We start from the raw sequence: 27,293 nt of genomic DNA on the forward strand, positions 1-27,293 counted from the left end.
TAATCTACCAAATCTTTGAATTGAAGAATTTGTGATTTAATTAATAGCTTGTTCAGGGTAATCAGACTTGTATATAATTCTAATGGCCTTCTTTTGAAAACTATTCTGAATTACAACTTTGGATCTTATATTACTTTGCAACAATCTACTCCGTGACAGATTAGGCAGTATAATCACATATGTTAACTTCAGTGCCCACACTGTATTTATTTATGGTTATTTGTTAAATCAAGTACTGTTAGACATGAAATAGGAAGTGTTTAACATAAATGTTATGGCTACTCACCATTGTAGCTCGCTCCTGGTCAATGATACGAGCCTCTTCTTGCAGTGGAAAACTTGCAGCCAACAAACACCGTGGAACCTAAAGGAATGAAATTAAACATTAACATTTCGCCTCGACCAATTTTCACACGTACAACGCAACGCGGCTACACTTCTGCTATTACAAACGTAAATCTCCTTAAACACAATGAGTGTTACTTACCGTGTACGCTCTAGACGGTCCAGTTGCAAGCAGAAAATAAAGATATTTCTGTTGATAATCGTCGCTGCTCAGTGGCTCACGGCCATCGCGCCAACAGATTTGAATTTTGGCGGAGGTTCGGGCAATTACGTCATATCCGCGGCATTTGACTGCGACGTAATACCCGCTTATCTGAAACGGCAGTTAAAAGTAGAGTTACATCAAGTTTTCTTGGAACCTAAACGAATGAAAGAAAACTATCATTTGGCCACAACCAACATTCACAGATACAACACAACGTGCGGGGTTGAGGTTAAAGATTGAGTGAAGGGCCCTCGTTTTAAACTACTGTTTTGAAAAGGAGTGGGAACAAGTAAGACGTATTTAATTTATTTAATGGGAAGTAGTAAGACTTATTAAATTTATTTAATCTACTTTTCTTCCCAGGCAAAATTTGATGTGCTGCAATTCCAAATTTCCAAAGTGAATGAAGGAATGAAGTCCTTTAAATTATGATTTTGTATAAATACTAGGCATTAACACAAAATCGACGGCACAAAATGGGCAGACTTTACTTGTTTGAAAAGGACTGGTTACAAGACAGACTTTTTTAATTTATTTAATGGGAAGAAGACTTATTTAGTTTAATTGATCTATTTTTGTTCCCTGCCAAAATTCGATTTGCTGCAATTCCAAATTTCCAAAGTGAATGAAGGAAAGAAGTCGTTTAAATTATGATTTTGTTTAAATACTAGGCATAGACACAAAATCTACGGCACAAAATGGGCAGACTTTACTTGTTTGAAGAGGACTGGTTACAAGACAGACTTTTCTGATTTATTTAATGGGAAGAGGACTTATTTAGTTTATTTAATCTATTTTTGTTCCCTGGCAAAATTGGATTTGCTGAAATTGTATTTTGCCAAATCTCGATTTGAGACCTGATAGGAAGTATTAAACGCTTAGTTAAATCAATACAAGTTGGTAATAAGAGCGAGTAATGTTGGTTGAACCGATGAATGAAGGTTGAAAGCAATTTAAATTATGACTTTGTATAAATACTAGATATTAACAGAACATCTACTGCGCAAAATGGGCAGAGTTTACTTGTTTGAGAAGGAGTGGCTTATTCAAAACTAAGATTTATGTAATCTGTTTGTTCCCAGGCAAAATTGGATGTGATGCAATTCCAAATTTCACCACATGATGGTGCCCAATTTTGACTTCATAGGACATATTAAACACTTAGCTTGTTATTATGTTCAAGGTAATCAGATTTGTTTATCATTCTAATGGCCTCTTCAAAACTATTCTGGATTACTACTTTGGATCTATTCTACATTACTTGGCAACAACATACTCTGTAACAGATTAGGCAGTATAATCACATATGTTAACTTGAGAGTGCCCACACTCAATCTACTTATCGTGATGTGTTAAATCAATTACTGTTAGACATTATTTGTCTGATAATCTACCAAATCTTTGAATTGAAGAATTTGTGATTTAATTAATAGCTTGTTCAGGGTAATCAGACTTGTATATAATTCTAATGGCCTTCTTTTGAAAACTATTCTGAATTACAACTTTGGATCTTATATTACTTTGCAACAATCTACTCGGTGACAGATTAGGCAGTATAATCACATATGTTAACTTCAGTGCCCACACTGTATTTATTTATGGTTATTTGTTAAATCAAGTACTGTTAGACATGAAATAGGAAGTGTTTAACATAAATGTTATGGCTACTCACCATTGTAGCTCGCTCCTGGTCAATGATATGAGCCTCTTCTTGCAGTGGAAAACTTGCAGCCAACAAACACCGTGGAACCTAAAGGAATGAAATTAAACATTAACATTTCGCCCGGACCAACATTCACACGTACAACGCAACGCGGCTACACTTCTGCTATTACAAACGTAAATCTCCTTAAACACAACGAGTGTTACTTACCGTGTACGCTCTAGGCAAAATTGGATGTGATGCAATTCCAAATCTATCTGAAACGGCAGTTAAAAGTAGAGTTACATCAAGTTTTCTTTTTTAATCAACACAATCATTTACAACCGTTGACCAGAAAGAATCGTCGAAATTCGACGTCCCCCACAAACGCCACGCTCACTCGCTTTTCAGGGCAACAAAAGTACTTCTTTTTAAAAACGATGAGTTGTACTTACCGTGTACGCTCTGGACGGTCCAGTTGCAAGCAGAAAATAAAAATATTTCTCTTGTTAGTCGTATGTTACCATCCGCTGTGTCTTTGTCAACATCGCCGCCATTTTCCTACTTCCTGCTGCGAGCCACGCCCACGGATTTAAATTTGGGCGGAAGCTCTTTCCATTGGCGTCGTTTTCGCGTATAGCAAATCCGATTGGTTGGGAAGGGGGCACGGTTATGCAGCCGAGGGGTCCTGTGATCGGTGGGATGTAAAGTAGGCGTCGACGTCACGTCCGCGTCACGTGACCACGACGTGGCAGACGTCATATAGCAACCGCTGTTTTGTTTAGTAGACTTACAGTTGTTATGCATTGACATAATGGCGCACACACCAAATAGATTTAAATAAATTAAATAATTCTTCTGCCCACTCTCTTTTAAACAAGTTAACTCTCCCCGCGGATTTGAATTCCGGCGAAAGTTACGCCCATCGACGTCACGTATGTCACGTGACCACGACGTGGCAGATGTCATATAGCAACCGCTGTTTTGTTTAGTAGATTTACAGTTGTTATGCATTGGCATAATGGTGTGCACTCAAAATAGATTTAAATAAATTAAATATTTCTTCTGCCTACTCCCTTTTAAACAAGTTAACTCTGCCCACGTCCATTGACGTCTTGTCTGCGTCACGTGACCACGACGTAGCGACGTCATATAGTAACCGCTGTTTTGACCAGTAGACTTAGTTATTATGCGTTGACATAATGGCGCACTGGTTAGCATGGCCACCTCTTAAGCATGATGATGCGGGTTCGACGCCTGATCAATGTTAGCATGGAGTGAGCTGAAGTGCATGGCGCTGAAGATTTGAATCTTTGAAATGCGCTGAGGTCTGACATATCAGGCAGAATGGTTTGCCATCACGTTCAACAAAAAATAGAAACTTTCCCACTCTGATTAAAACGTCCTGTGTTCATCTACGTATTTTCGTTTTGCTGTGCATCTTTTCCCTGCCATTTCGAGAGCCCAATTGACACTCATAGTTTAAAGAAATGTGTTTGCCCATCCTACTTTGTGGAATTTCACCACATGCGCTTTTGACCAAAATACCAAATTGAACTCAAGTGAAGCCAACACGCACAACCCCCCCCCCCCCCCCCCACACACACACACACACACACACACAAATGTTGATATGAACATAAAAGAGCCGCATGCGGTTCGGGAGTTGCGGCTTGGCCAAACCTGTACTATACAACTTTATTTGTATAAAATTTTCACAACAGCTGTCACACAAACAAAGCGGGAAAAACCGAAGACGTGCGTGTTCCGCCCACGCTGGATTTATTTGCACCTTTGAAAAGACACCGTATTGCCGCAGATGTGGCAAAGAGTACTTTTGGGCATCTGAGACGGAAGGATGTCCAAAGCATCACGTCACCTGCTCTGGTAGGCATGGTGGTGGGACGTTGAGGTCAACCGCTTTGGGGTTGGCTGACTCTTTGATCGCAGGATGCCACACACTTGAAGACAGAAGCAGAAAAGCAGAGCTAAATGCAAAATGTACTCACCGGTGACTCCAATTTTTTTCCCCCCTGAAGAAACAGCTGGACGGGTGGCCCCGGCTGGCCAGTGGGACTCTTGTTATTCTGACCCTTTTTAGTGCGCGTTTGGGGCAACAACCGTTTTTTGTGGCGCTCTCTTCTGGTTCAAAAGTGCCCTGCATGTGAATTTGCTTTTCCTGCCTTCTGATTGGATGAGCGCCGGTGTGACGCGGTGCCTCTGTCACCGTGGCGGGGGGTATACGTTGGCATCGGAGCGTCTGCCAACGTCTGAGACCGGCTGGCAGTGTATCGGAGGTGTCGAGTGCGGTGCCGCTGGAGCTCACTCACCAGCTGGTGTTAGGGCCACAGAATGAAGGCCAAGGAGAAGAATAGAAAGAGAAACAGAAACTTCTCCTCCAATTGTTTGATTTGTCTCTTCTGAGCTTCGATGAATTCTTTCAGCTCTTTGTTCCTCTAGGACGGACAAATGGAAAGTGGCATTCAAAAGCCAGTAAGCGTGCAAGTAAGTGCCGGGCTGGCTTTGGGCCCTTACCTGTTGCGCGCTGTGCAGCAGATCCATTCTCTCTTGGAGGATGCAAGCGTCGCGCTCCCTCAACTCGCACATCAGGGCTCGCTTCCATTGGTCCACGGCGCTCCTAAGCTCTTCTCTCTGATCCGCCGTCAGCACGTCATTCACGCCAGCGTGGCTGGCTTTTTCGCCGTCTGTGGCGGGGCAGTCCCGCTGCGGTAGCGCCTCGTACAACATGGCCTCCAGCTCCAGGATCCTCTGGGCCGCAATCCTCGTCCATCAGTGGTCCGGCGGGAGATTTGAGGGCGGCTTACCTTATGAGCCTGGTCCATGGAACACTTCCTGAAGTCCAACTCTTCATCCAGGTAGCCCTTCTGCTTGCAGAACATATCCTAGCACAGCTCAAGGTCAGAATTGTTGGGGCACATTGCCGGAGTTCCCCTTGGCTGATGTCGCGTGTCTGTCTACCTTCTCACTTTCAATGTCCAACATCTTCTGTTGAAGTGCTGACTTGGTCACTTTGATGTATTCTAACCACTGAGGAAAGGCTGCTGTCACATAAGCAGAATGCGAGAGCGTGCGTGGACGTGCGCGTTACCTTCTCGGCTAGGGTGAGAAGGGTCCTGGCGTGAATCACGACCACCTGCTCCTCGTTGGTGAGATTCTGCAAGAGCCCAAAGGCACAGCGTCAACAAGCTTCTTTCAGCGCAAAGCCTTCCAAAAGTCACATTTGAGCCGCCGAGTCTCGTGGAGTGCGAACATAAGGAGTTCGACATACACTTACGGCGTTATAGCCCAGGATGTCCAGCTTCTTCATCAGATCACTGATGACGATGTCCGGGGGAAAGGCGCAAGGAGCAATGTAAGGTGTTCTGGGACCTCGGGTTAAGGTTAGGGTTGCGAGGGACGCCTTACGTACGCTCACGCCCTCGGCCTCGCAGTAGATCTGCAAAGGGCTGAGGCCGTCTGGGAAACGGACTTGCAGAAACTTCAAGACGGGGGAGCGCCACTCCCTCTCCTGAAAGGCAGAGGCATGCATCCGTCCGTCCGTCCGTCCGTCCGTCACATCTCTGGCCTCAACACGCTTGTGCGAGTCTTCCCACCTCCAGCTCCAGGATGCGGAACTCAAGCAGTTCGTTTTGGTCTCGGATATCCTGGATGTGCTCTTTCAGACGCGCTTCTTCCGCCTCCATCCGCCTGACCTGAAAAGACAGTCAGACCTCATCTGCGGGGCTTCCCGACAGGTGTGACGCCAAGCGACTCCGCCCAGCGCCTTTCTTTCCGTCACCTTTTCGGCCAACTGCTGATTGCTCTGACGCAGCAGCTGCTTCTCCTCCACCCACTTGACATTCTAGAAGAGACAAACGCGTGGACAGCTTTGGAATGTTGTGTCATTTTCATCCACAAATTCTTTGGTTGACTGGAAAATGACATTTGCTTTTCTCCGCATTTTCCCAGCCACGTTCGGGGGTTGGTCCAGTAATGCCAGACGGATGAGTGACTGAAGAATGTAGCTATTTTGTCTGAGAAAAAGGTGTGCTCATTGATGAGCTTACCTGTCCTTGTTGCTTCAGCGCTGACTCCAGATCTGCTACTCTGCTTTGATAGTGACCCATTTCTACCATCAGCTTTTCTCTGGTCTGAAAGGAGGAGGAGGGAGGCTCCTCCTCCTCCTTTCAGACCAGAGAACACCCGAGGCTGGGTGAGAACGGGGAGGCTGCGACCCGGCCGGGGGTTGCGGGAAGGGGCGCCACCTTGATCTCCTTCTCGGCGTCGTAGTCCCCTTTCGCTGGTCTGGGCTAGCAGAGCGTAGGCTCGTTGCAGCGCTTGATATTCTTGCGTCAGCTGGCGGTAGCGAAGCTCCGCCTCTTCATGCACACACCAATGCAACACAGCACTAGTACCAGAATCAGTCAGACCGGCGACAAAGCACCCGCGACGCAAAGACGAGTCCGATTCCAGGCTGAAGAGGAATGTTTGGTGCCAATACGCTGGCAGAAATGGCGGGCTACCTCTTCGGGTTCCGTGTCGGGGGTTCTGTCGGTGTGAAAAGACAAGGACGATCCGTCCGAGTCCACCAACACGTCTTCGTCGTAGCCGTAAAATGTTTCGATGACCTGCGGGCGCGGAAGCAAACATCTCTCTGAACAAACTGAAGCGACACCTCACGATGAATCGACGAGAGGAACGATAGCGAGAAAAAGGCCATTTCATCTTGCGCAACACCAAGCAGCCGCAAACAAACAGACTCACCTTGCAGGACCTCACGCTTTGTTCCTCCTCAGAGATTCTCGACGTCGGTATCGTAGCAGCAAATCTCTCTCCTGTCGACACAAATAATCCGCCTTTGAGATTCTTTGGATGCAAAGGGAACGAACGGCTCCGGCGCAGAAACAAACGCGACTCACAATGACATTTCTGACATGAGCTCCTGTCTCCAGAGCCTGAAAAACACGTCACCGGCGATGATTGGAGGGACGCTCGTCTTTTCCAAAAGTGACAACTACAGGGTGTGTCAGGGTTTTCCAGATTATCTTTATCGTATCATTGTGTTGCTTTGACTTTGACTGCGACCTGTAATAAATAATATTATTTATCCCTTATTTATCCCTATCGCTTATCCCTTCCTACACAAAGTCGTAAAACACCCCTTGCTATGTTTTGACTAGAGGTCAAGGGCTTCCTCTATTCAATCCACTCTTACACCCACCCTGTTTCTCTTAATTAAAATGCTCGTGCAGGAGCCGAGAGTCAGACTTCATTCGTACAACGGATGGACTCTCCACCTGCAGGTGTCCAAAAGAACTTACTTGTCTCCCGTGTGGTTCTTGCAAAATAAGTTGGAGCGAGCGCAACTCTAACAGGGTGCATTTTGCCACTAGCTGCCTACGGACAATGACGTCGCGCTCGCGGCTCATGGTTGACGGGCTGAGCAGCCGGGCAAGTCCGTCGTTTTCAGCGCACAGCGAGTGGCAAAGGCGCTGACAAAACGGGAGCTTTGAGCTGCTGAAAACGGCAAAACAAGTCTAAAGCGTGTTCAAACGCGTGCGCACAATGCTCCTGCTTGAAAGGTCGGAATTTAAGGGGCCAATTTTTTGGATGGCGGCCGCCGGCCAAGCTTTGGACGGAAAAGGTTTCCTGGCGACAGCGAGCGAGCGCGGCGCTGCCGTACGTGCACCGAGTCGCCTGCCTGAAGACCTTGGACAAGTCGTCGATGATGTGCCGCTGCTCCACAACTTGAAGGAACTCCATTTCACCGTCCTGCTGGCCGCAACCGCGGTCCAGGTCATTGAGCGAACTAGGCCTTCTCTGTGGAACACAAATGCAGTGGACTCTGTTGGCACGCCGCCGTTGTCCGCGTCGACTTACCAAGCTTGCCATCTCCTCGTTCTCCTGGGTGACAAAGCGCACTTTGTTTTCAAGGCGACACAGCACCAGCGAGAGTTCTTCATTCTTCCTGCTCAGGCGTTTGTTTTTGTACAGGAGTGGCAGAAACTGGCTTTCTGTTTCTCTCAGTCGCTTTAGCTGCAAGCATGAAGTGCGGGATGTGAAAGACGCACAACACGCGGGCCAGAACGTATCCATTCCTTTTGCATCGGTTTGAACGGAATCGTGGCTTTGGCTCCCAATAAAAGACATCTACCAGGCAACCGACTCGCCGCGCCGCTCAACTAATAAGCAAGCGCAATGGGTGCCTCGCTGGATGGCGCGCATCAAACGTAGCGCAAACCTTCAAGCGTGCCGTCAATAAATTACCAGTTCATTGCGCTCTTCAGAAAGCAGGGCGTTTCGATCCTCCAGTTTCCTGATGACTGCGCTGAGCTCAGCGATTTTCAGATGAAACCGTCGCGTGTCCCGATCCTCCTGAGACTGAAAACGCCCCGCAACACACACACACAAGCACTCGTTCAAAGTTCAAAACTGTTTTTGTGCTACCTTCCTCCAGCAACGAACTAAGTCATGCGTACTGCAAGTGTGTGATGAGGTGGCTTACGCAATGAAGAGGATTGCTAGTAGCGGCGTTGACCCCACTTCCAGGGTAGTTTAGGCCCGCCCTTTGGGAATCCCTCAGGGCAGCGATCTGCTGCTCGGCAGCCTGAGTCTGCAGCTGAAGGCGGTGGACGTGGCCGGCCCCAGGGTTTCATCCAAAACACTAACCGCTCTGTCTTTCAGCTTGATCTCATCCGTCTGGATGTACAAACGGGGAGCGCTCAGGCAGGCGGGCAAACTCATTTGCCAGAATTGTGACAAAAACAAAGAGAGCAACCGGCCAATTTTGTTCTTGAATCGACTAGAACACCTTTGCTGTGACAAAAGCGAAGCGAGCAACCGGACATTTTCTTCTTGTGAAATAGAATAGAATAGAATGCCTTAGGTGTCATTGCACTGCAGGTATACAACGAAATTGGGAACATAGTCACGCACCGCGCATCTGATCAGTCCTACCAGTCGGCGGATCTCCCTCTCGCAGTCTCTCTTGGTTCGGCTCAGCTCCTCCCGATGCTGGTGATGAGCCGATCGGAGCTCGGCCGCTCGGGACTGCCAGGCCTGCTAGGCCGCTGCCAGGGCTTCTTCCGCGCTCCTGGTGGAGGCGACACCGCTCGGTCTCCCGACACCGCCGCGTCTCCTCCACCTCCGCCAGCAAAGCGCCCCCCCTCCTCACCTGAGCAGACATTGCGCCACACCGGGCCGTTGAGACCGCAACGGAGCGCCGCGACGCTTACTGGGGACAAGCTACACAATACGGTAGCGGCCGCATCGAAGCCCGACGTGGCGTGCGGATAGTCAGACACGGATAGAGCGGATCACCTTGTCCATGGAGCCGTCCCTCAGGCTGAGAACCAAGGCATTCAGTCGCTGGATCTCTCCATCTTTGACTTTGATCACTCTCATCAGCTCCATTTCATGCTGCCGCAGTAATGTCTCCCTGGTAATGGCTAACTCTTTCTGCTTCTCCTCATGGAGTTTGCTTTTGAGTTCCGTCATGGCGGCGGTGGCACGGTGGTGCTCCGCCCGCAGGTCCTGACTTCTCTCTCTCTCCAGACAGCTGACCTGACATGACTTAGACTTAGACAAACTTTATTGTCATCTTGTCTGCACATGGTGCATACAAAACGAAATTCCGTTGCATACGTCTTACAACAAAGTAGTGATATTGCAGTTGAATAGAAGTAACATATCCTATGAAAATATATATATATACATATATACTATATATATATATATATATATATATATTAAAAATAAGTATAAAGTGCAGCAGTGATAATTATGCAATAGTGCAAGTAGGCAAAACAGTATTCAAGAGTGTGCAGAGGAATGCTAAACCATGTATTAAACTTCTATTTAAAGGGTTTATACAAGTTCAGTAAAGTTGGTAGTGCGAGATAGTGCAAGATAGAGGTCCGTAGTGTCATAAAGTACAGTTCTGTGAATGTGTGATGCAGAGTTCAGTTTAGAGCTCAACAGTTCTAGTGTTCAACAGTCTGATGACAGCAGGGAAAAAGCTGTTGCAGAACCTGGTGGACCTGCAGCGGATGCTGCAAACCTCTTCCCAGAGGGCAGCAGGGAGAACAGTCCATGGTGGGGGTGTGATGGGTCATTGATGATGTTACGGGCACGGGACATGCAGCGCTGAGATGAAATGTCCTGAATGGAGGGAAGAGGAGCCCCTATGATCCTCTCTGCTGTCCTCACCACTCCTCACGTTCTTCCAATCGGAGGCGGTGCAGCCTCCACACCACACAGAGAGACAGCTTGTCAGAATGCTCTCTATGGTGCTCCTGTAGAACGTCCTCATGATGGGTGGGGGCAGGTGGGCTCTCCTCATCCTCCGCAGGAAGTACAAGCGCTTCTGTGCCCTCTTGACCAGTGCCGTAGTGTTCATAGTCCAGGTGAGGTCTTCTGTGATGTGGACCCCCAGGAATTTGGTGGTGCTGACCACCTCCACAGCTGAGCTGTTGATGATCAGTGGAGCGTGGTGAGGCTGTTTTTTCCTGAAGTCGACGATGATCTCCTTCATCTTCTCCTCATTCAGGATCAGGCTGTTTTCTCTGCACCAGCCCACCAGCTGCTCCACCTCCTCTCTGTAGTCCAGGTCGTTGTTGTCTCTGATGAGCCCCACCACCGTTGTGTCGTCTGCTGACTTCACGATGTGATTGGTGGTGAACCTGAGGACGCAGTCGTGTGTCATCAGGGTGCACAGCAGGGGGCTCAGGACGCAGCCCTGAAGGGAGCCTGTGCTGAGGGTGATGACATCAGAGGTGTTCTGTCCGACCCGGACTGACTGAGGTCTGTTGGTGAGGAAGTCTAGCAGCCAGTTGCGAAGGGGGGTGTTGAAGCCCAGGTGTTCCAATTTTCCTACCAGATGCTGTGGGATGATGGTGTTAAACGCTGAGCTGAAGTCCAGGAACAGCCTCCGCACATGGGTGTTCTTCTCCTCCAGGTGAGCCAGGCTCAGGTGAAGAACGGAGGAGATGGCGTCCTGAGTGGAGCGGTTTTGCCGGTCGGCAAACTGGAACGGGTCAAATAATAGGGGGAGTCTGGAAACGATGTGACCTTTAAGCAGCCTTTCGAAGCACTTCATCATAACCGGAGTCAGTGCAACAGGCCGGTAATCAATAAATTAGGTGATTTGAGGTTTCTTCGGCACCGGAATGATGGAGGCAGTCTTAAAGCACGCCGGCACTGTGGCTTGGCCCAGCGAGGTGTTAAAAATGTCTGTGATGACCCCAGCCAGATGACTTGCACATTCCCTGAACACACGCCCAGGAATGTTGTCGGGGCCAGGGGCCTTACAGGGGTTGACTCTCCTCAGGGTCTTCAACACATCGGCGGAGTCAAGGCAGAGTACCTCCTCTTCCTGATGGGGGACAGTTTTAACTGCTGGAGTGCCGTTTAGTGCCTCGAACCTCCCAAAGAAGTTATTTAGACCATTTAGAAAGTCAGCATCAACTACACCCACCGGGGGGGGGGAGGGTGAGTTGTAGTCTGTAATCGCCCGTATGCCTTGCCACATACTCCTGATGTTTTTGACGTCGTGGAAACGATCCTGAAATTTTCGACTGCGGTCTCGCTTCGCTATCCTGATGGCACGGTTCAAGTTGGCTCTCGCTGTCCTCAGTGTCTCCTTGTCGCCAGACTTGAAGGCAGAGTTCCGCGCTCGTAGCGTTTGACGTACCTCCTCAGTCATCCAGGGTCGTTGGTTGCCCCGGGTGATGATATTCTTAGTGGTGCTGACGTCCTCGGTGCATTTGTTGATGTAGGCTGACACAGTCATGGCACACGCATGTCTAATCTACATCGGGAAAACTGGGAGGGAGGGAGGCAGGCAGGGAGGCAGGCAGGGAGGCAGGCAGGGAGGCAGGCAGTGTCTGTCTGTTGAGGTTTTCACCTTGTTCTTCTCCTGCTGAAGTTCTAACTGGACGTCCATCAGTTTGGTTCTCAGCTCGTCATTGGCGGCCTGAAGGGCGTCCGTTCGCTCCGCCTTGGCCCGCCCTGCCGGAGCTCGTTTGGACATCTCTTACTCGAGTCTCGCCCGGTCGTCAGTCAGAGATCACAACATTTGTACCTGGAGAGCACAAACGCAGCGCTGTTTTCCACTGGCTTCGAACTCAACTTCAATCGGTACCGTAACTTACAACATCATAAACATAGAACTAGCTTGACTTATTCATTGAATAAATGCATTTGGTTCTTCAAAACTGCATCACGCAACATAGCGTGACCGAGACGGCCGTTATCCACCTGCGTGAAGTTATTTGGTGAAATGAATGAGATGTTTAAGACACCATCGTTCTGTCTCTATGTAGATGAAGGGAAATAATCGATTGCTGAAGGTCCAAAGGTGTTGTGATAAACAAATAAACATATTAGTGATTAGTGACATATTTGTGATAAACATATTAGGCAGGATAATCACATATGTTAACGTGACTGCCCACACTGTATTTATTTATGGTTATTTGTTAAATCGAGTACTGTTAGACATGAAATAGGAAGTGTTTAACATAAATGGAAGACGAAAGGGGTACTCACCATTGTAGCTCCTGCTGGTCAATGATACGAGCCTCTTCTTGCAGTGGAAAACATACAGCCAACAAACACCGTGGAACCTAAAGGAATGAAATTAAACATTAACATTTAGCCTCAACCAACATTCACAGATACAACGCAACGCAAACTACACAAACGTAAATCTTTTTAAACACAATGAGTTGTACTTACCGTGTACGCTCTAGACGGTCCACTTGCAAGCAGAAAATAAAGATATTTCTGTTGATAATCGTCGTGTTTGTATCCGGTGTCTCGCTCAAGGCCATTGCGCCCACAGATTTGAATTTTGGCGAGAGTTCAGCCTATTGACGTCATTTCCGCGGTGTAATACCCGCATATCTGAAACGGCAAAGTTAAGAGTAGAGTTAAATAAAGTTTTTAGTCAACGCAATAATTTACAACCGTTGACCAGTCGAAATAATCGTCGAAATTTGGCGTCTGTGGCTGGAAGCAGACGCCGAGTTCGACATTCCTCCCAAACGCCACACTCCCTCGCTTTTCAGGGCTAAAAAAAAACAGTTGTAATTACCTTGTACGCTCTAGACGGTCAAGTTGCAAGCTGAAAACAAAAATATTTGCCTTGTTAGTCATCGTGTTACTAACCGCTGTGTCTTGTTTGCCAGAACTGCCGCTTTCCTACTTCCTGTTGCAAGCCACGCCCACGGATTATAATTTTGCCGTGAGTTCCGCCTATTGACGTCATGTCCGCGTCACATGACTGCGACGTAATATTATCTAAAACTGTTTGTGCGGTATTGTGTTGTTCTGTGCGGTATTGTGTTATTCTGTGCGGCGTCGTGTTGTTCTGTGCGGCGTCGTGTTGTTCAGTGCGACGTCGTGTTGTTCAGTGCGGCATGGTGTTGTTCAGTGCGGCATGGTGTTGTTCAGTGCGGCATGGTGTTGTTCAGTGCGGCATAATGTTGTTCAGTGCGGCATAATGTTGTTCAGTGCGGCATGGTGTTGTTCAGTGCGGCATGGTGTTGTTCAGTGCGGCATGGTGTTGTTCAGTGCGGCATAATGTTGTTCAGTGCGCCATAATGTTGTTCAGTGCGGCATGGTGTTGTTCAGTGCGGGATGGTGTTGTTCAGTGCAGGATGGTGTTGGTCAGTGCGGCATGGTGTTGTTCAATGCGGCATGGTGTTGTTCAGTGCGGGATGGTGTTGTTCAGTGCGGCATGGTGTTGTTCAGTGCGGCATAATGTTGTTCAGTGCGGCATGGTGTTGTTCAGTGCGGCATGGTGTTGTTCAGTGCGGCATGGTGTTGTTCAGTGCGGCATGGTGTTGTTCAGTGCGGAATGGTGTTGTTCAGTGCGGCATGGTGTTGTTCAGTCCGGGATGGTGTTGTTCAATGCGGGATCGTGTTGTTTAGTGCGGGGTGGTGTTGTTCAGTGCGGGATGGTGTTGTTCAGTGCGGCATGGTGTTGTTCAATGCGGCATGGTGTTGTTCAGTGCGGGATGGTGTTGTTCATTGCGGCATGGTGTTGTTCAGTGCGGCATGGTGTTGTTCAGTGCGGCATGGTGTTGTTCAGTGCGGCATGGTGTTGTTCAGTGCGGCATAATGTTGTTCAGTGCGGCATGGTGTTGTTCAGTGTGGAAAGGTGTTGTTCAGTGCAGGATGGTGTTGTTCAGTGCGGCATGGTGTTGTTCAATGCAGGATCGTGTTGTTCAGTGCAGCATAATGTTGTTCAGTGCAGCATGGTGTTGTTCAGTGCGGCATGGTGTTGTTCAATGCGGCATGGTGTTGTTCACTGCGGGATGGTGTTGTTCAATGCGGGATCGTGTTGTTCAGTGCGGCATAATGTTGTTCAGTGCAGCATGGTGTTGTTCAGTGCGGCATGGTGTTGTTCAGTGCGACATAATGTTGTTTAGTGCGGCATAATGTTGTTCAGTGCGGCATAATGTTGTTCAGTGCGGCATGGTGTTGTTCAGTGCGGCATGGTGTTGTTCAGTGCGGCATGGTGTTGTTCAGTGCAGGATGGTGTTGTTCAGTGCGGCATGGTGTTGTTCAATGCGGCATGGTGTTGTTCAGTGTGGGATGGTGTTGTTCAGTGCAGGATGGTGTTGTTCAGTGCGGCATGGTGTTGTTCAGTGCGGAATGGTGTTGTTCAGTGCGGCATGGTGTTGTTCAGTGCGGCATGGTGTTGTTCAGTGCAGGATGGTGTTGTTCAATGCGGGATCGTGTTGTTCAGTGCGGCATGGTGTTGTTCAGTGCGGGATGGTGTTGTTCAGTGCGGCATAATGTTGTTCAGTGCGGCATGGTGTTGTTCAGTGCGGCATGGTGTTGTTCAGTGCGGCATGGTGTTGTTCAGTGCGGCATGGTGTTGTTCAGTGCGGCATAATGTTGTCCAGTGCGCCATAATGTTGTTCAGTGCGGCATGGTGTTGTTTAGTGCGGGATGGTGTTGTTCAGTGCAGGATGGTGTTGTTCAGTGCGGCATGGTGTTGTTCAATGCGGCATGGTGTTGTTCAGTGCGGGATGGTGTTGTTCAGTGCGGCATGGTGTTGTTCAGTGCGGCATAATGTTGTTCAGTGCGGCATGGTGTTGTTCAGTGCGGCATGGTGTTGTTCAGTGCGGCATGGTGTTGTTCAGTGCGGCATGGTGTTGTTCAGTGCGGAATGGTGTTGTTCAGTGCGGCATGGTGTTGTTCAGTGCGGGATGGTGTTGTTCAATGCGGGATCGTGTTGTTCAGTGCGGGGTGGTGTTGTTCAGTGCAGGATGGTGTTGTTCAGTGCAGGATGGTGTTGTTCAGTGCGGCATGGTGTTGTTCAATGCAGGATCGTGTTGTTCAGTGCAGCATAATGTTGTTCAGTGCAGCATGGTGTTGTTCAGTGCGGCATGGTGTTGTTCAGTGCGGCATGGTGTTGTTCAGTGCAGGATGGTGTTGTTCAGTGCGGCATAATGTTGTTCAGTGCGGCATAATGTTGTTCAGTGCGGCATAATGTTGTTCAGTGCGGGATGGTGTTGTTCATTGCGGCATGGTGTTGTTCAGTGCGGCATGGTGTTGTTCAGTGCGGCATGGTGTTGTTCAGTGCGGGATGGTGTTGTTCAGTGCAGGATGGTGTTGTTCAGTGCGGCATGGTGTTGTTCAGTGCGGCATGGTGTTGTTCATTTCGGCATAATGTTGTTCAGTGCGGCATAATGTTGTTTAGTGCGGCATGGTGTTGTTCAGTGCGGGATGGTGTTGTTCAGTGCGTTATAATGTTGTTCAGTGCGGCATGGTGTTGTTCAGTGCGGCATGGTGTTGTTCAGTGCGGCATGGTGTTGTTCAGTGCGGCATAATGTTGTTCAGTGCGGCATAATGTTGTTCAGTGCGGCATGGTGTTGTTCAGTGCGGGATGGTGTTGTTCAGTGCGGGATGGTGTTGTTCAGTGCGGCATGGTGTTGTTCAGTGCGGCATGGTGTTCAATGCGGAATGGTGTTGTTCAGTGCAGGATGGTGTTGTTCAGTGCGGCATGGTGTTGTTCAGTGCGGCATAATGTTGTTCAGTGCGGCATGGTGTTGTTCAGTGCGGCATGGTGTTGTTCAGTGCGGCATGGTGTTGTTCAGTGCGGCATAATGTTGTTCAGTGCGGCATGGTGTTGTTCAGTGCGGCATGGTGTTGTTCAGTGCGGCATAATGTTCAGTGCGGCATAATGTTGTTCAGTGCGGCATGGTGTTGTTCAGTGCGGGATGGTGTTGTTCAGTGCAGGATGGTGTTGTTCAGTGCGGCATGGTGTTCTGTGCGGGATGGTGTCTTTCAGTGCGGCATGGTGTCGTTCAGTGCGGCATGGTGTCTTTCAGTGCGGCATGGTGTCGTTCAGTGAGGCATGGTGTTGTTCAGTGCGGCATGGTGTTGTTTAGTGCGGCATGGTGTTGTTCAGTGCGGGATGGTGTTGTTCAGTGTGGCATGGTGTTCAGTGCGGCATGGTGTTGTTCAGTGCGGTATCGTGTTGTTCAGTGCGGTATCGTGTTTCTCAGTGCGGTATCGTGTTGTTCAGTGCAGTATCGTTGTGTTGTTCGTATTGTGTTTAACACTTAGCCTCTAACACTTAGCCTCTAACACTTAGCCTCTAGCATCTAGAAGGTAAATAAATAGGAAGGAAGGACTCACCGGTGACGTCTTCGCCCACGTCCAAGCGTTGTACTTTGTATTTTCATCCTTCTGACAGTGGAAAACATAGCCAACAAACACCGTGGAACCTAAACGAATGAAAGAAAACTATCATTTGGCCACAACCAACATTCACAGATACAACACAATGTGACGTGCGGGGTTGAGGTTAAAGGTTGAGTGAAGGGCCCTCGTTTTAAACTACTTTTTTGAAAAGGATTGGGAACAAGTAAGACGTATTTAATTTATTTAATGGGAAGTAGTAAGAGCTATTGAATTTAATCTATGTATTATATTCTATTGTATTGTATTCTGTTGTATTCTTTTGGATTGTATTCACACTAACCCCACTAAAACTTCAGCCCACAAAAACTCGCCTCTGGCGCCTAGCCTCTGGCACTTAGCCTCTAACACTTAGCCTTTAACACTTAGCCTTTAACACTTAGCCTTTAACACTTAGCCTAGAAGGTGAATAAATAGGGTTAAAGGTTGAGTGAAGGGACCTCGTTTTAAACTACTTTTTTGTAAAGGAGTGGGAACAAGTAAGACGTATTTAATTTATTTAATGGGAAGTAGTAAGACTTATTAAATTTATTTAATCTACTTTTCTTCCCAGGCAAAATTTGATGTGCTGCAATTCCAAATTTCCAAAGTGAATGAAGGAATGAAGTCCTTTAAATTATGATTTTGTATAAATACTAGGCATTAACACAAAATCGACGGCACAAAATGGGCAGACTTTACTTGTTTGAAAAGGACTGGTTACAAGACAGACTTTTTTAATTTATTTAATGGGAAGAAGACTTATTTAGTTTAATTGATCTATTTTTGTTCCCTGGCAAAATTCGATTTGCTGCAATTCCAAATTTACAAAGTGAATGAAGGAAAGAAGTCGTTTAAATTATGATTTTGTTTAAATACTAGGCATAGACACAAAATCTACGGCACAAAATGGGCAGACTTTACTTGTTTGAAGAGGACTGGTTACAAGACAGACTTTTCTGATTTATTTAATGGGAAGAAGACTTATTTAGTTTATTTAATCTATTTTTGTTCCCTGGCAAAATTGGATTTGCTGAAATTGTATTTTGCCAAATCTTGCCTTGAGACCTGATAGGAAGTATTAAACGCTTAGTTAAATCAATACAAGTTGGTAATAAGAGCGAGTAATGTTGGTTGAACCGATGAATGAAGGTTGAAAGCAATTTAAATTATGACTTTGTATAAATACTAGATATTAACAGAACATCTACTGCGCGAAATGGGCAGAGTTTACTTGTTTGAGAAGGAGTGGCTTATTCAAAACTAAGATTTATTTAATCTGTTTGTTCCCAGGCAAAATTGGATGTGATGCAATTCCAAATTTCACCACATGATGGTGCCCAATTTTGACTTCATAGGACATATTAAACACTTAGCTTGTTATTATGTTCAAGGTAATCAGATTTGTTTATTATTCTAATGGCCTCTTCAAAACTATTCTGGATTACTACTTTGGATCTATTCTACATTACTTGGCAACAACATACTCTGTAACAGATTAGGCAGTATAATCATATCTGTTAACTTGAGAGTGCCCACACTCAATCTACTTATCGTGATGTGTTAAATCAATTACTGTTAGACATTATTTGTCTGATAATCTACCAAATCTTTGAATTGAAGAATTTGTGATTTAATTAATAGCTTGTTGTTATGTTAAGGGTAATCAGACTTGTATATAATTCTAATGGCCTTCTTTTGAAAACTATTCTGAATTACAACTTTGGATCTTATATTACTTTGCAACAATCTACTCCGTGACAGATTAGGCAGTATAATCACATATGTTAACTTCAGTGCCCACACTGTATTTATTTATGGTTATTTGTTAAATCAAGTACTGTTAGACATGAAATAGGAAGTGTTTAACATAAATGTTATGGCTACTCACCATTGTAGCTCGCTCCTGGTCAATGATACGAGCCTCTTCTTGCAGTGGAAAACTTGCAGCCAACAAACACCGTGGAACCTAAAGGAATGAAATTAAACATTAACATTTCGCCTCGACCAATTTTCACACGTACAACGCAACGCGGCTACACTTCTGCTATTACAAACGTAAATCTCCTTAAACACAATGAGTGTTACTTACCGTGTACGCTCTAGACGGTCCAGTTGCAAGCAGAAAATAAAGATATTTCTGTTGATAATCGTCGCTGCTCAGTGGCTCACGGCCATCGCGCCAACAGATTTGAATTTTGGCGGAGGTTCGGGCAATTACGTCATATCCACGGCACATGACTGCGACGTAATACCCGCTTATCTGAAACGGCAGTTAAAAGTAGAGTTACATCAAGTTTTCTTGGAACCTAAACGAATGAAAGAAAACTATCATTTGGCCACAACCAACATTCACAGATACAACACAACGTGCGGGGTTGGGGTTAAAGATTGAGTGAAGGGCCCTCGTTTTAAACTACTGTTTTGAAAAGGAGTGGGAACAAGTAAGACGTATTTAATTTATTTAATGGGAAGTAGTAAGACTTATTAAATTTATTTAATCTACTTTTCTTCCCAGGCAAAATTTGATGTGCTGCAATTCCAAATTTCCAAAGTGAATGAAGGAATGAAGTCCTTTAAATTATGATTTTGTATAAATACTAGGCATTAACACAAAATCGACGGCACAAAATGGGCAGACTTTACTTGTTTGAAAAGGACTGGTTACAAGACAGACTTTTTTAATTTATTTAATGGGAAGAAGACTTATTTAGTTTAATTGATCTATTTTTGTTCCCTGCCAAAATTCGATTTGCTGCAATTCCAAATTTCCAAAGTGAATGAAGGAAAGAAGTCGTTTAAATTATGATTTTGTTTAAATACTAGGCATAGACACAAAATCTACGGCACAAAATGGGCAGACTTTACTTGTTTGAAGAGGACTGGTTACAAGACAGACTTTTCTGATTTATTTAATGGGAAGAGGACTTATTTAGTTTATTTAATCTATTTTTGTTCCCTGGCAAAATTGGATTTGCTGAAATTGTATTTTGCCAAATCTCGATTTGAGACCTGATAGGAAGTATTAAACGCTTAGTTAAATCAATACAAGTTGGTAATAAGAGCGAGTAATGTTGGTTGAACCGATGAATGAAGGTTGAAAGCAATTTAAATTATGACTTTGTATAAATACTAGATATTAACAGAACATCTACTGCGCAAAATGGGCAGAGTTTACTTGTTTGAGAAGGAGTGGCTTATTCAAAACTAAGATTTATGTAATCTGTTTGTTCCCAGGCAAAATTGGATGTGATGCAATTCCAAATTTCACCACATGATGGTGCCCAATTTTGACTTCATAGGACATATTAAACACTTAGCTTGTTATTATGTTCAAGGTAATCAGATTTGTTTATCATTCTAATGGCCTCTTCAAAACTATTCTGGATTACTACTTTGGATCTATTCTACATTACTTGGCAACAACATACTCTGTAACAGATTAGGCAGTATAATCACATATGTTAACTTGAGAGTGCCCACACTCAATCTACTTATCGTGATGTGTTAAATCAATTACTGTTAGACATTATTTGTCTGATAATCTACCAAATCTTTGAATTGAAGAATTTGTGATTTAATTAATAGCTTGTTCAGGGTAATCAGACTTGTATATAATTCTAATGGCCTTCTTTTGAAAACTATTCTGAATTACAACTTTGGATCTTATATTACTTTGCAACAATCTACTCCGTGACAGATTAGGCAGTATAATCACATATGTTAACTTCAGTGCCCACACTGTATTTATTTATGGTTATTTGTTAAATCAAGTACTGTTAGACATGAAATAGGAAGTGTTTAACATAAATGTTATGGCTACTCACCATTGTAGCTCGCTCCTGGTCAATGATACGAGCCTCTTCTTGCAGTGGAAAACTTGCAGCCAACAAACACCGTGGAACCTAAAGGAATGAAATTAAACATTAACATTTCGCCTCGACCAATTTTCACACGTACAACGCAACGCGGCTACACTTCTGCTATTACAAACGTAAATCTCCTTAAACACAATGAGTGTTACTTACCGTGTACGCTCTAGACGGTCCAGTTGCAAGCAGAAAATAAAGATATTTCTGTTGATAATCGTCGCTGCTCAGTGGCTCACGGCCATCGCGCCAACAGATTTGAATTTTGGCGGAGGTTCGGGCAATTACGTCATATCCGCGGCATTTGACTGCGACGTAATACCCGCTTATCTGAAACGGCAGTTAAAAGTAGAGTTACATCAAGTTTTCTTGGAACCTAAACGAATGAAAGAAAACTATCATTTGGCCACAACCAACATTCACAGATACAACACAACGTGCGGGGTTGAGGTTAAAGATTGAGTGAAGGGCCCTCGTTTTAAACTACTGTTTTGAAAAGGAGTGGGAACAAGTAAGACGTATTTAATTTATTTAATGGGAAGTAGTAAGACTTATTAAATTTATTTAATCTACTTTTCTTCCCAGGCAAAATTTGATGTGCTGCAATTCCAAATTTCCAAAGTGAATGAAGGAATGAAGTCCTTTAAATTATGATTTTGTATAAATACTAGGCATTAACACAAAATCGACGGCACAAAATGGGCAGACTTTACTTGTTTGAAAAGGACTGGTTACAAGACAGACTTTTTTAATTTATTTAATGGGAAGAAGACTTATTTAGTTTAATTGATCTATTTTTGTTCCCTGCCAAAATTCGATTTGCTGCAATTCCAAATTTCCAAAGTGAATGAAGGAAAGAAGTCGTTTAAATTATGATTTTGTTTAAATACTAGGCATAGACACAAAATCTACGGCACAAAATGGGCAGACTTTACTTGTTTGAAGAGGACTGGTTACAAGACAGACTTTTCTGATTTATTTAATGGGAAGAGGACTTATTTAGTTTATTTAATCTATTTTTGTTCCCTGGCAAAATTGGATTTGCTGAAATTGTATTTTGCCAAATCTCGATTTGAGACCTGATAGGAAGTATTAAACGCTTAGTTAAATCAATACAAGTTGGTAATAAGAGCGAGTAATGTTGGTTGAACCGATGAATGAAGGTTGAAAGCAATTTAAATTATGACTTTGTATAAATACTAGATATTAACAGAACATCTACTGCGCAAAATGGGCAGAGTTTACTTGTTTGAGATGGAGTGGCTTATTCAAAACTAAGATTTATGTAATCTGTTTGTTCCCAGGCAAAATTGGATGTGATGCAATTCCAAATTTCACCACATGATGGTGCCCAATTTTGACTTCATAGGACATATTAAACACTTAGCTTGTTATTATGTTCAAGGTAATCAGATTTGTTTATCATTCTAATGGCCTCTTCAAAACTATTCTGGATTACTACTTTGGATCTATTCTACATTACTTGGCAACAACATACTCTGTAACAGATTAGGCAGTATAATCACATATGTTAACTTGAGAGTGCCCACACTCAATCTACTTATCGTGATGTGTTAAATCAATTACTGTTAGACATTATTTGTCTGATAATCTACCAAATCTTTGAATTGAAGAATTTGTGATTTAATTAATAGCTTGTTCAGGGTAATCAGACTTGTATATAATTCTAATGGCCTTCTTTTGAAAACTATTCTGAATTACAACTTTGGATCTTATATTACTTTGCAACAATCTACTCGGTGACAGATTAGGCAGTATAATCACATATGTTAACTTCAGTGCCCACACTGTATTTATTTATGGTTATTTGTTAAATCAAGTACTGTTAGACATGAAATAGGAAGTGTTTAACATAAATGTTATGGCTACTCACCATTGTAGCTCGCTCCTGGTCAATGATATGAGCCTCTTCTTGCAGTGGAAAACTTGCAGCCAACAAACACCGTGGAACCTAAAGGAATGAAATTAAACATTAACATTTCGCCCGGACCAACATTCACACGTACAACGCAACGCGGCTACACTTCTGCTATTACAAACGTAAATCTCCTTAAACACAACGAGTGTTACTTACCGTGTACGCTCTAGGCAAAATTGGATGTGATGCAATTCCAAATCTATCTGAAACGGCAGTTAAAAGTAGAGTTACATCAAGTTTTCTTTTTTAATCAACACAATCATTTACAACCGTTGACCAGAAAGAATCGTCGAAATTCGACGTCCCCCACAAACGCCACGCTCACTCGCTTTTCAGGGCAACAAAAGTACTTCTTTTTAAAAACGATGAGTTGTACTTACCGTGTACGCTCTGGACGGTCCAGTTGCAAGCAGAAAATAAAAATATTTCTCTTGTTAGTCGTATGTTACCATCCGCTGTGTCTTTGTCAACATCGCCGCCATTTTCCTACTTCCTGCTGCGAGCCACGCCCACGGATTTAAATTTGGGCGGAAGCTCTTTCCATTGGCGTCGTTTTCGCGTATAGCAAATCCGATTGGTTGGGAAGGGGGCACGGTTATGCAGCCGAGGGGTCCTGTGATCGGTGGGATGTAAAGTAGGCGTCGACGTCACGTCCGCGTCACGTGACCACGACGTGGCAGACGTCATATAGCAACCGCTGTTTTGTTTAGTAGACTTACAGTTGTTATGCATTGACATAATGGCGCACACACCAAATAGATTTAAATAAATTAAATAATTCTTCTGCCCACTCTCTTTTAAACAAGTTAACTCTCCCCGCGGATTTGAATTCCGGCGAAAGTTACGCCCATCGACGTCACGTATGTCACGTGACCACGACGTGGCAGATGTCATATAGCAACCGCTGTTTTGTTTAGTAGATTTACAGTTGTTATGCATTGGCATAATGGTGTGCACTCAAAATAGATTTAAATAAATTAAATATTTCTTCTGCCTACTCCCTTTTAAACAAGTTAACTCTGCCCACGTCCATTGACGTCTTGTCTGCGTCACGTGACCACGACGTAGCGACGTCATATAGTAACCGCTGTTTTGACCAGTAGACTTAGTTATTATGCGTTGACATAATGGCGCACTGGTTAGCATGGCCACCTCTTAAGCATGATGATGCGGGTTCGACGCCTGATCAATGTTAGCATGGAGTGAGCTGAAGTGCATGGCGCTGAAGATTTGAATCTTTGAAATGCGCTGAGGTCTGACATATCAGGCAGAATGGTTTGCCATCACGTTCAACAAAAAATAGAAACTTTCCCACTCTGATTAAAACGTCCTGTGTTCATCTACGTATTTTCGTTTTGCTGTGCATCTTTTCCCTGCCATTTCGAGAGCCCAATTGACACTCATAGTTTAAAGAAATGTGTTTGCCCATCCTACTTTGTGGAATTTCACCACATGCGCTTTTGACCAAAATACCAAATTGAACTCAAGTGAAGCCAACACGCACAACCCCCCCCCCCCCCCCCCCACACACACACACAAATGTTGATATGAACATAAAAGAGCCGCATGCGGTTCGGGAGTTGCGGCTTGGCCAAACCTGTACTATACAACTTTATTTGTATAAAATTTTCACAACAGCTGTCACACAAACAAAGCGGGAAAAACCGAAGACGTGCGTGTTCCGCCCACGCTGGATTTATTTGCACCTTTGAAAAGACACCGTATTGCCGCAGATGTGGCAAAGAGTACTTTTGGGCATCTGAGACGGAAGGATGTCCAAAGCATCACGTCACCTGCTCTGGTAGGCATGGTGGTGGGACGTTGAGGTCAACCGCTTTGGGGTTGGCTGACTCTTTGATCGCAGGATGCCACACACTTGAAGACAGAAGCAGAAAAGCAGAGCTAAATGCAAAATGTACTCACCGGTGACTCCAATTTTTTTCCCCCCTGAAGAAACAGCTGGACGGGTGGCCCCGGCTGGCCAGTGGGACTCTTGTTATTCTGACCCTTTTTAGTGCGCGTTTGGGGCAACAACCGTTTTTTGTGGCGCTCTCTTCTGGTTCAAAAGTGCCCTGCATGTGAATTTGCTTTTCCTGCCTTCTGATTGGATGAGCGCCGGTGTGACGCGGTGCCTCTGTCACCGTGGCGGGGGGTATACGTTGGCATCGGAGCGTCTGCCAACGTCTGAGACCGGCTGGCAGTGTATCGGAGGTGTCGAGTGCGGTGCCGCTGGAGCTCACTCACCAGCTGGTGTTAGGGCCACAGAATGAAGGCCAAGGAGAAGAATAGAAAGAGAAACAGAAACTTCTCCTCCAATTGTTTGATTTGTCTCTTCTGAGCTTCGATGAATTCTTTCAGCTCTTTGTTCCTCTAGGACGGACAAATGGAAAGTGGCATTCAAAAGCCAGTAAGCGTGCAAGTAAGTGCCGGGCTGGCTTTGGGCCCTTACCTGTTGCGCGCTGTGCAGCAGATCCATTCTCTCTTGGAGGATGCAAGCGTCGCGCTCCCTCAACTCGCACATCAGGGCTCGCTTCCATTGGTCCACGGCGCTCCTAAGCTCTTCTCTCTGATCCGCCGTCAGCACGTCATTCACGCCAGCGTGGCTGGCTTTTTCGCCGTCTGTGGCGGGGCAGTCCCGCTGCGGTAGCGCCTCGTACAACATGGCCTCCAGCTCCAGGATCCTCTGGGCCGCAATCCTCGTCCATCAGTGGTCCGGCGGGAGATTTGAGGGCGGCTTACCTTATGAGCCTGGTCCATGGAACACTTCCTGAAGTCCAACTCTTCATCCAGGTAGCCCTTCTGCTTGCAGAACATATCCTAGCACAGCTCAAGGTCAGAATTGTTGGGGCACATTGCCGGAGTTCCCCTTGGCTGATGTCGCGTGTCTGTCTACCTTCTCACTTTCAATGTCCAACATCTTCTGTTGAAGTGCTGACTTGGTCACTTTGATGTATTCTATCCACTGAGGAAAGGCTGCTGTCACATAAGCAGAATGCGAGAGCGTGCGTGGACGTGCGCGTTACCTTCTCGGCTAGGGTGAGAAGGGTCCTGGCGTGAATCACGACCACCTGCTCCTCGTTGGTGAGATTCTGCAAGAGCCCAAAGGCACAGCGTCAACAAGCTTCTTTCAGCGCAAAGCCTTCCAAAAGTCACATTTGAGCCGCCGAGTCTCGTGGAGTGCGAACATAAGGAGTTCGACATACACTTACGGCGTTATAGCCCAGGATGTCCAGCTTCTTCATCAGATCACTGATGACGATGTCCGGGGGAAAGGCGCAAGGAGCAATGTAAGGTGTTCTGGGACCTCGGGTTAAGGTTAGGGTTGCGAGGGACGCCTTACGTACGCTCACGCCCTCGGCCTCGCAGTAGATCTGCAAAGGGCTGAGGCCGTCTGGGAAACGGACTTGCAGAAACTTCAAGACGGGGGAGCGCCACTCCCTCTCCTGAAAGGCAGAGGCATGCATCCGTCCGTCCGTCCGTCCGTCACATCTCTGGCCTCAACACGCTTGTGCGAGTCTTCCCACCTCCAGCTCCAGGATGCGGAACTCAAGCAGTTCGTTTTGGTCTCGGATATCCTGGATGTGCTCTTTCAGACGCGCTTCTTCCGCCTCCATCCGCCTGACCTGAAAAGACAGTCAGACCTCATCTGCGGGGCTTCCCGACAGGTGTGACGCCAAGCGACTCCGCCCAGCGCCTTTCTTTCCGTCACCTTTTCGGCCAACTGCTGATTGCTCTGACGCAGCAGCTGCTTCTCCTCCACCCACTTGACATTCTAGAAGAGACAAACGCGTGGACAGCTTTGGAATGTTGTGTCATTTTCATCCACAAATTCTTTGGTTGACTGGAAAATGACATTTGCTTTTCTCCGCATTTTCCCAGCCACGTTCGGGGGTTGGTCCAGTAATGCCAGACGGATGAGTGACTGAAGAATGTAGCTATTTTGTCTGAGAAAAAGGTGTGCTCATTGATGAGCTTACCTGTCCTTGTTGCTTCAGCGCTGACTCCAGATCTGCTACTCTGCTTTGATAGTGACCCATTTCTACCATCAGCTTTTCTCTGGTCTGAAAGGAGGAGGAGGGAGGCTCCTCCTCCTCCTTTCAGACCAGAGAACACCCGAGGCTGGGTGAGAACGGGGAGGCTGCGACCCGGCCGGGGGTTGCGGGAAGGGGCGCCACCTTGATCTCCTTCTCGGCGTCGTAGTCCCCTTTCGCTGGTCTGGGCTAGCAGAGCGTAGGCTCGTTGCAGCGCTTGATATTCTTGCGTCAGCTGGCGGTAGCGAAGCTCCGCCTCTTCATGCACACACCAATGCAACACAGCACTAGTACCAGAATCAGTCAGACCGGCGACAAAGCACCCGCGACGCAAAGACGAGTCCGATTCCAGGCTGAAGAGGAATGTTTGGTGCCAATACGCTGGCAGAAATGGCGGGCTACCTCTTCGGGTTCCGTGTCGGGGGTTCTGTCGGTGTGAAAAGACAAGGACGATCCGTCCGAGTCCACCAACACGTCTTCGTCGTAGCCGTAAAATGTTTCGATGACCTGCGGGCGCGGAAGCAAACATCTCTCTGAACAAACTGAAGCGACACCTCACGATGAA

General features: G+C 46.0%; 2 protein-coding genes and 1 long non-coding RNA gene across 3 annotated transcripts; all 3 read right to left on the reverse strand.

Moving 5' to 3' along the window:
• Positions 1 to 4,063: 4,063 nt before the first annotated feature.
• Positions 4,064 to 5,896, reverse strand: LOC148377910 (janus kinase and microtubule-interacting protein 3-like). Its single transcript, XM_088368097.1, has 8 exons — positions 5,807 to 5,896; positions 5,488 to 5,721; positions 5,302 to 5,367; positions 5,172 to 5,240; positions 5,018 to 5,095; positions 4,728 to 4,961; positions 4,523 to 4,648; positions 4,064 to 4,153 (listed from the first exon to the last, which is right to left on the reverse strand). Exons 1-7 carry the CDS (start codon positions 5,894 to 5,896, stop codon positions 4,532 to 4,534), a joined length of 888 nt encoding a protein of 295 aa, XP_088224223.1. The 3' UTR covers positions 4,064 to 4,153; positions 4,523 to 4,531.
• Positions 5,897 to 8,149: 2,253 nt separating this feature from the next.
• LOC148377911 (uncharacterized) lies at positions 8,150 to 9,352 on the reverse strand. The gene is made up of 4 exons (XR_015856330.1): positions 9,150 to 9,352; positions 8,698 to 8,891; positions 8,460 to 8,573; positions 8,150 to 8,228 (listed from the first exon to the last, which is right to left on the reverse strand). It is a non-coding gene; the product is annotated as an uncharacterized LOC148377911 (long non-coding RNA).
• A 15,130-nt stretch (positions 9,353 to 24,482) lies between these two features.
• Positions 24,483 to 26,731, reverse strand: LOC148377912 (janus kinase and microtubule-interacting protein 3-like). Its single transcript, XM_088368099.1, has 9 exons — positions 26,407 to 26,731; positions 26,222 to 26,320; positions 25,907 to 26,140; positions 25,721 to 25,786; positions 25,591 to 25,659; positions 25,437 to 25,514; positions 25,147 to 25,380; positions 24,942 to 25,067; positions 24,483 to 24,572 (listed from the first exon to the last, which is right to left on the reverse strand). The coding sequence occupies exons 2-8, from the start codon at positions 26,309 to 26,311 to the stop codon at positions 24,951 to 24,953; spliced, it is 888 nt and encodes a 295-aa protein (XP_088224225.1). The 5' UTR covers positions 26,312 to 26,320; positions 26,407 to 26,731; the 3' UTR covers positions 24,483 to 24,572; positions 24,942 to 24,950.
• Positions 26,732 to 27,293: the final 562 nt, after the last annotated feature.

This window comes from Syngnathus floridae, unplaced genomic scaffold (assembly GCF_059516105.1).
Source record: "Syngnathus floridae isolate MCC-2025c unplaced genomic scaffold, RoL_Sflo_1.0 HiC_scaffold_76, whole genome shotgun sequence".
NCBI classification, from domain to species: Eukaryota; Metazoa; Chordata; class Actinopteri; order Syngnathiformes; family Syngnathidae; genus Syngnathus; species Syngnathus floridae.

What these genes read in the sequence shown, in the direction of transcription:
- LOC148377910 (XM_088368097.1), bottom strand. Translation starts at nt 5,896, where the DNA reads ATGGAGGCGGAAGAAGCGCGTCTGAAAGAGCACATCCAGGATATCCGA. An exon ending in ACATCCTGGGCTATAACGCC is followed by an intron (nt 5,368 to 5,487) that starts GTAAGTGTATGT and finishes GGGCTCTTGCAG; the next exon opens with AATCTCACCAACGAGGAGCA. An exon ending in CCATGGACCAGGCTCATAAG is followed by an intron (nt 4,962 to 5,017) that starts GTAAGCCGCCCT and finishes ATTGCGGCCCAG; the next exon opens with AGGATCCTGGAGCTGGAGGC.
- LOC148377912 (XM_088368099.1), bottom strand. Translation starts at nt 26,311, where the DNA reads ATGGAGGCGGAAGAAGCGCGTCTGAAAGAGCACATCCAGGATATCCGA. An exon ending in TCCGCATCCTGGAGCTGGAG is followed by an intron (nt 26,141 to 26,221) that starts GTGGGAAGACTC and finishes TCTGCCTTTCAG; the next exon opens with GAGAGGGAGTGGCGCTCCCC. An exon ending in TTCTCACCCTAGCCGAGAAG is followed by an intron (nt 25,660 to 25,720) that starts GTAACGCGCACG and finishes GCCTTTCCTCAG; the next exon opens with TGGATAGAATACATCAAAGT.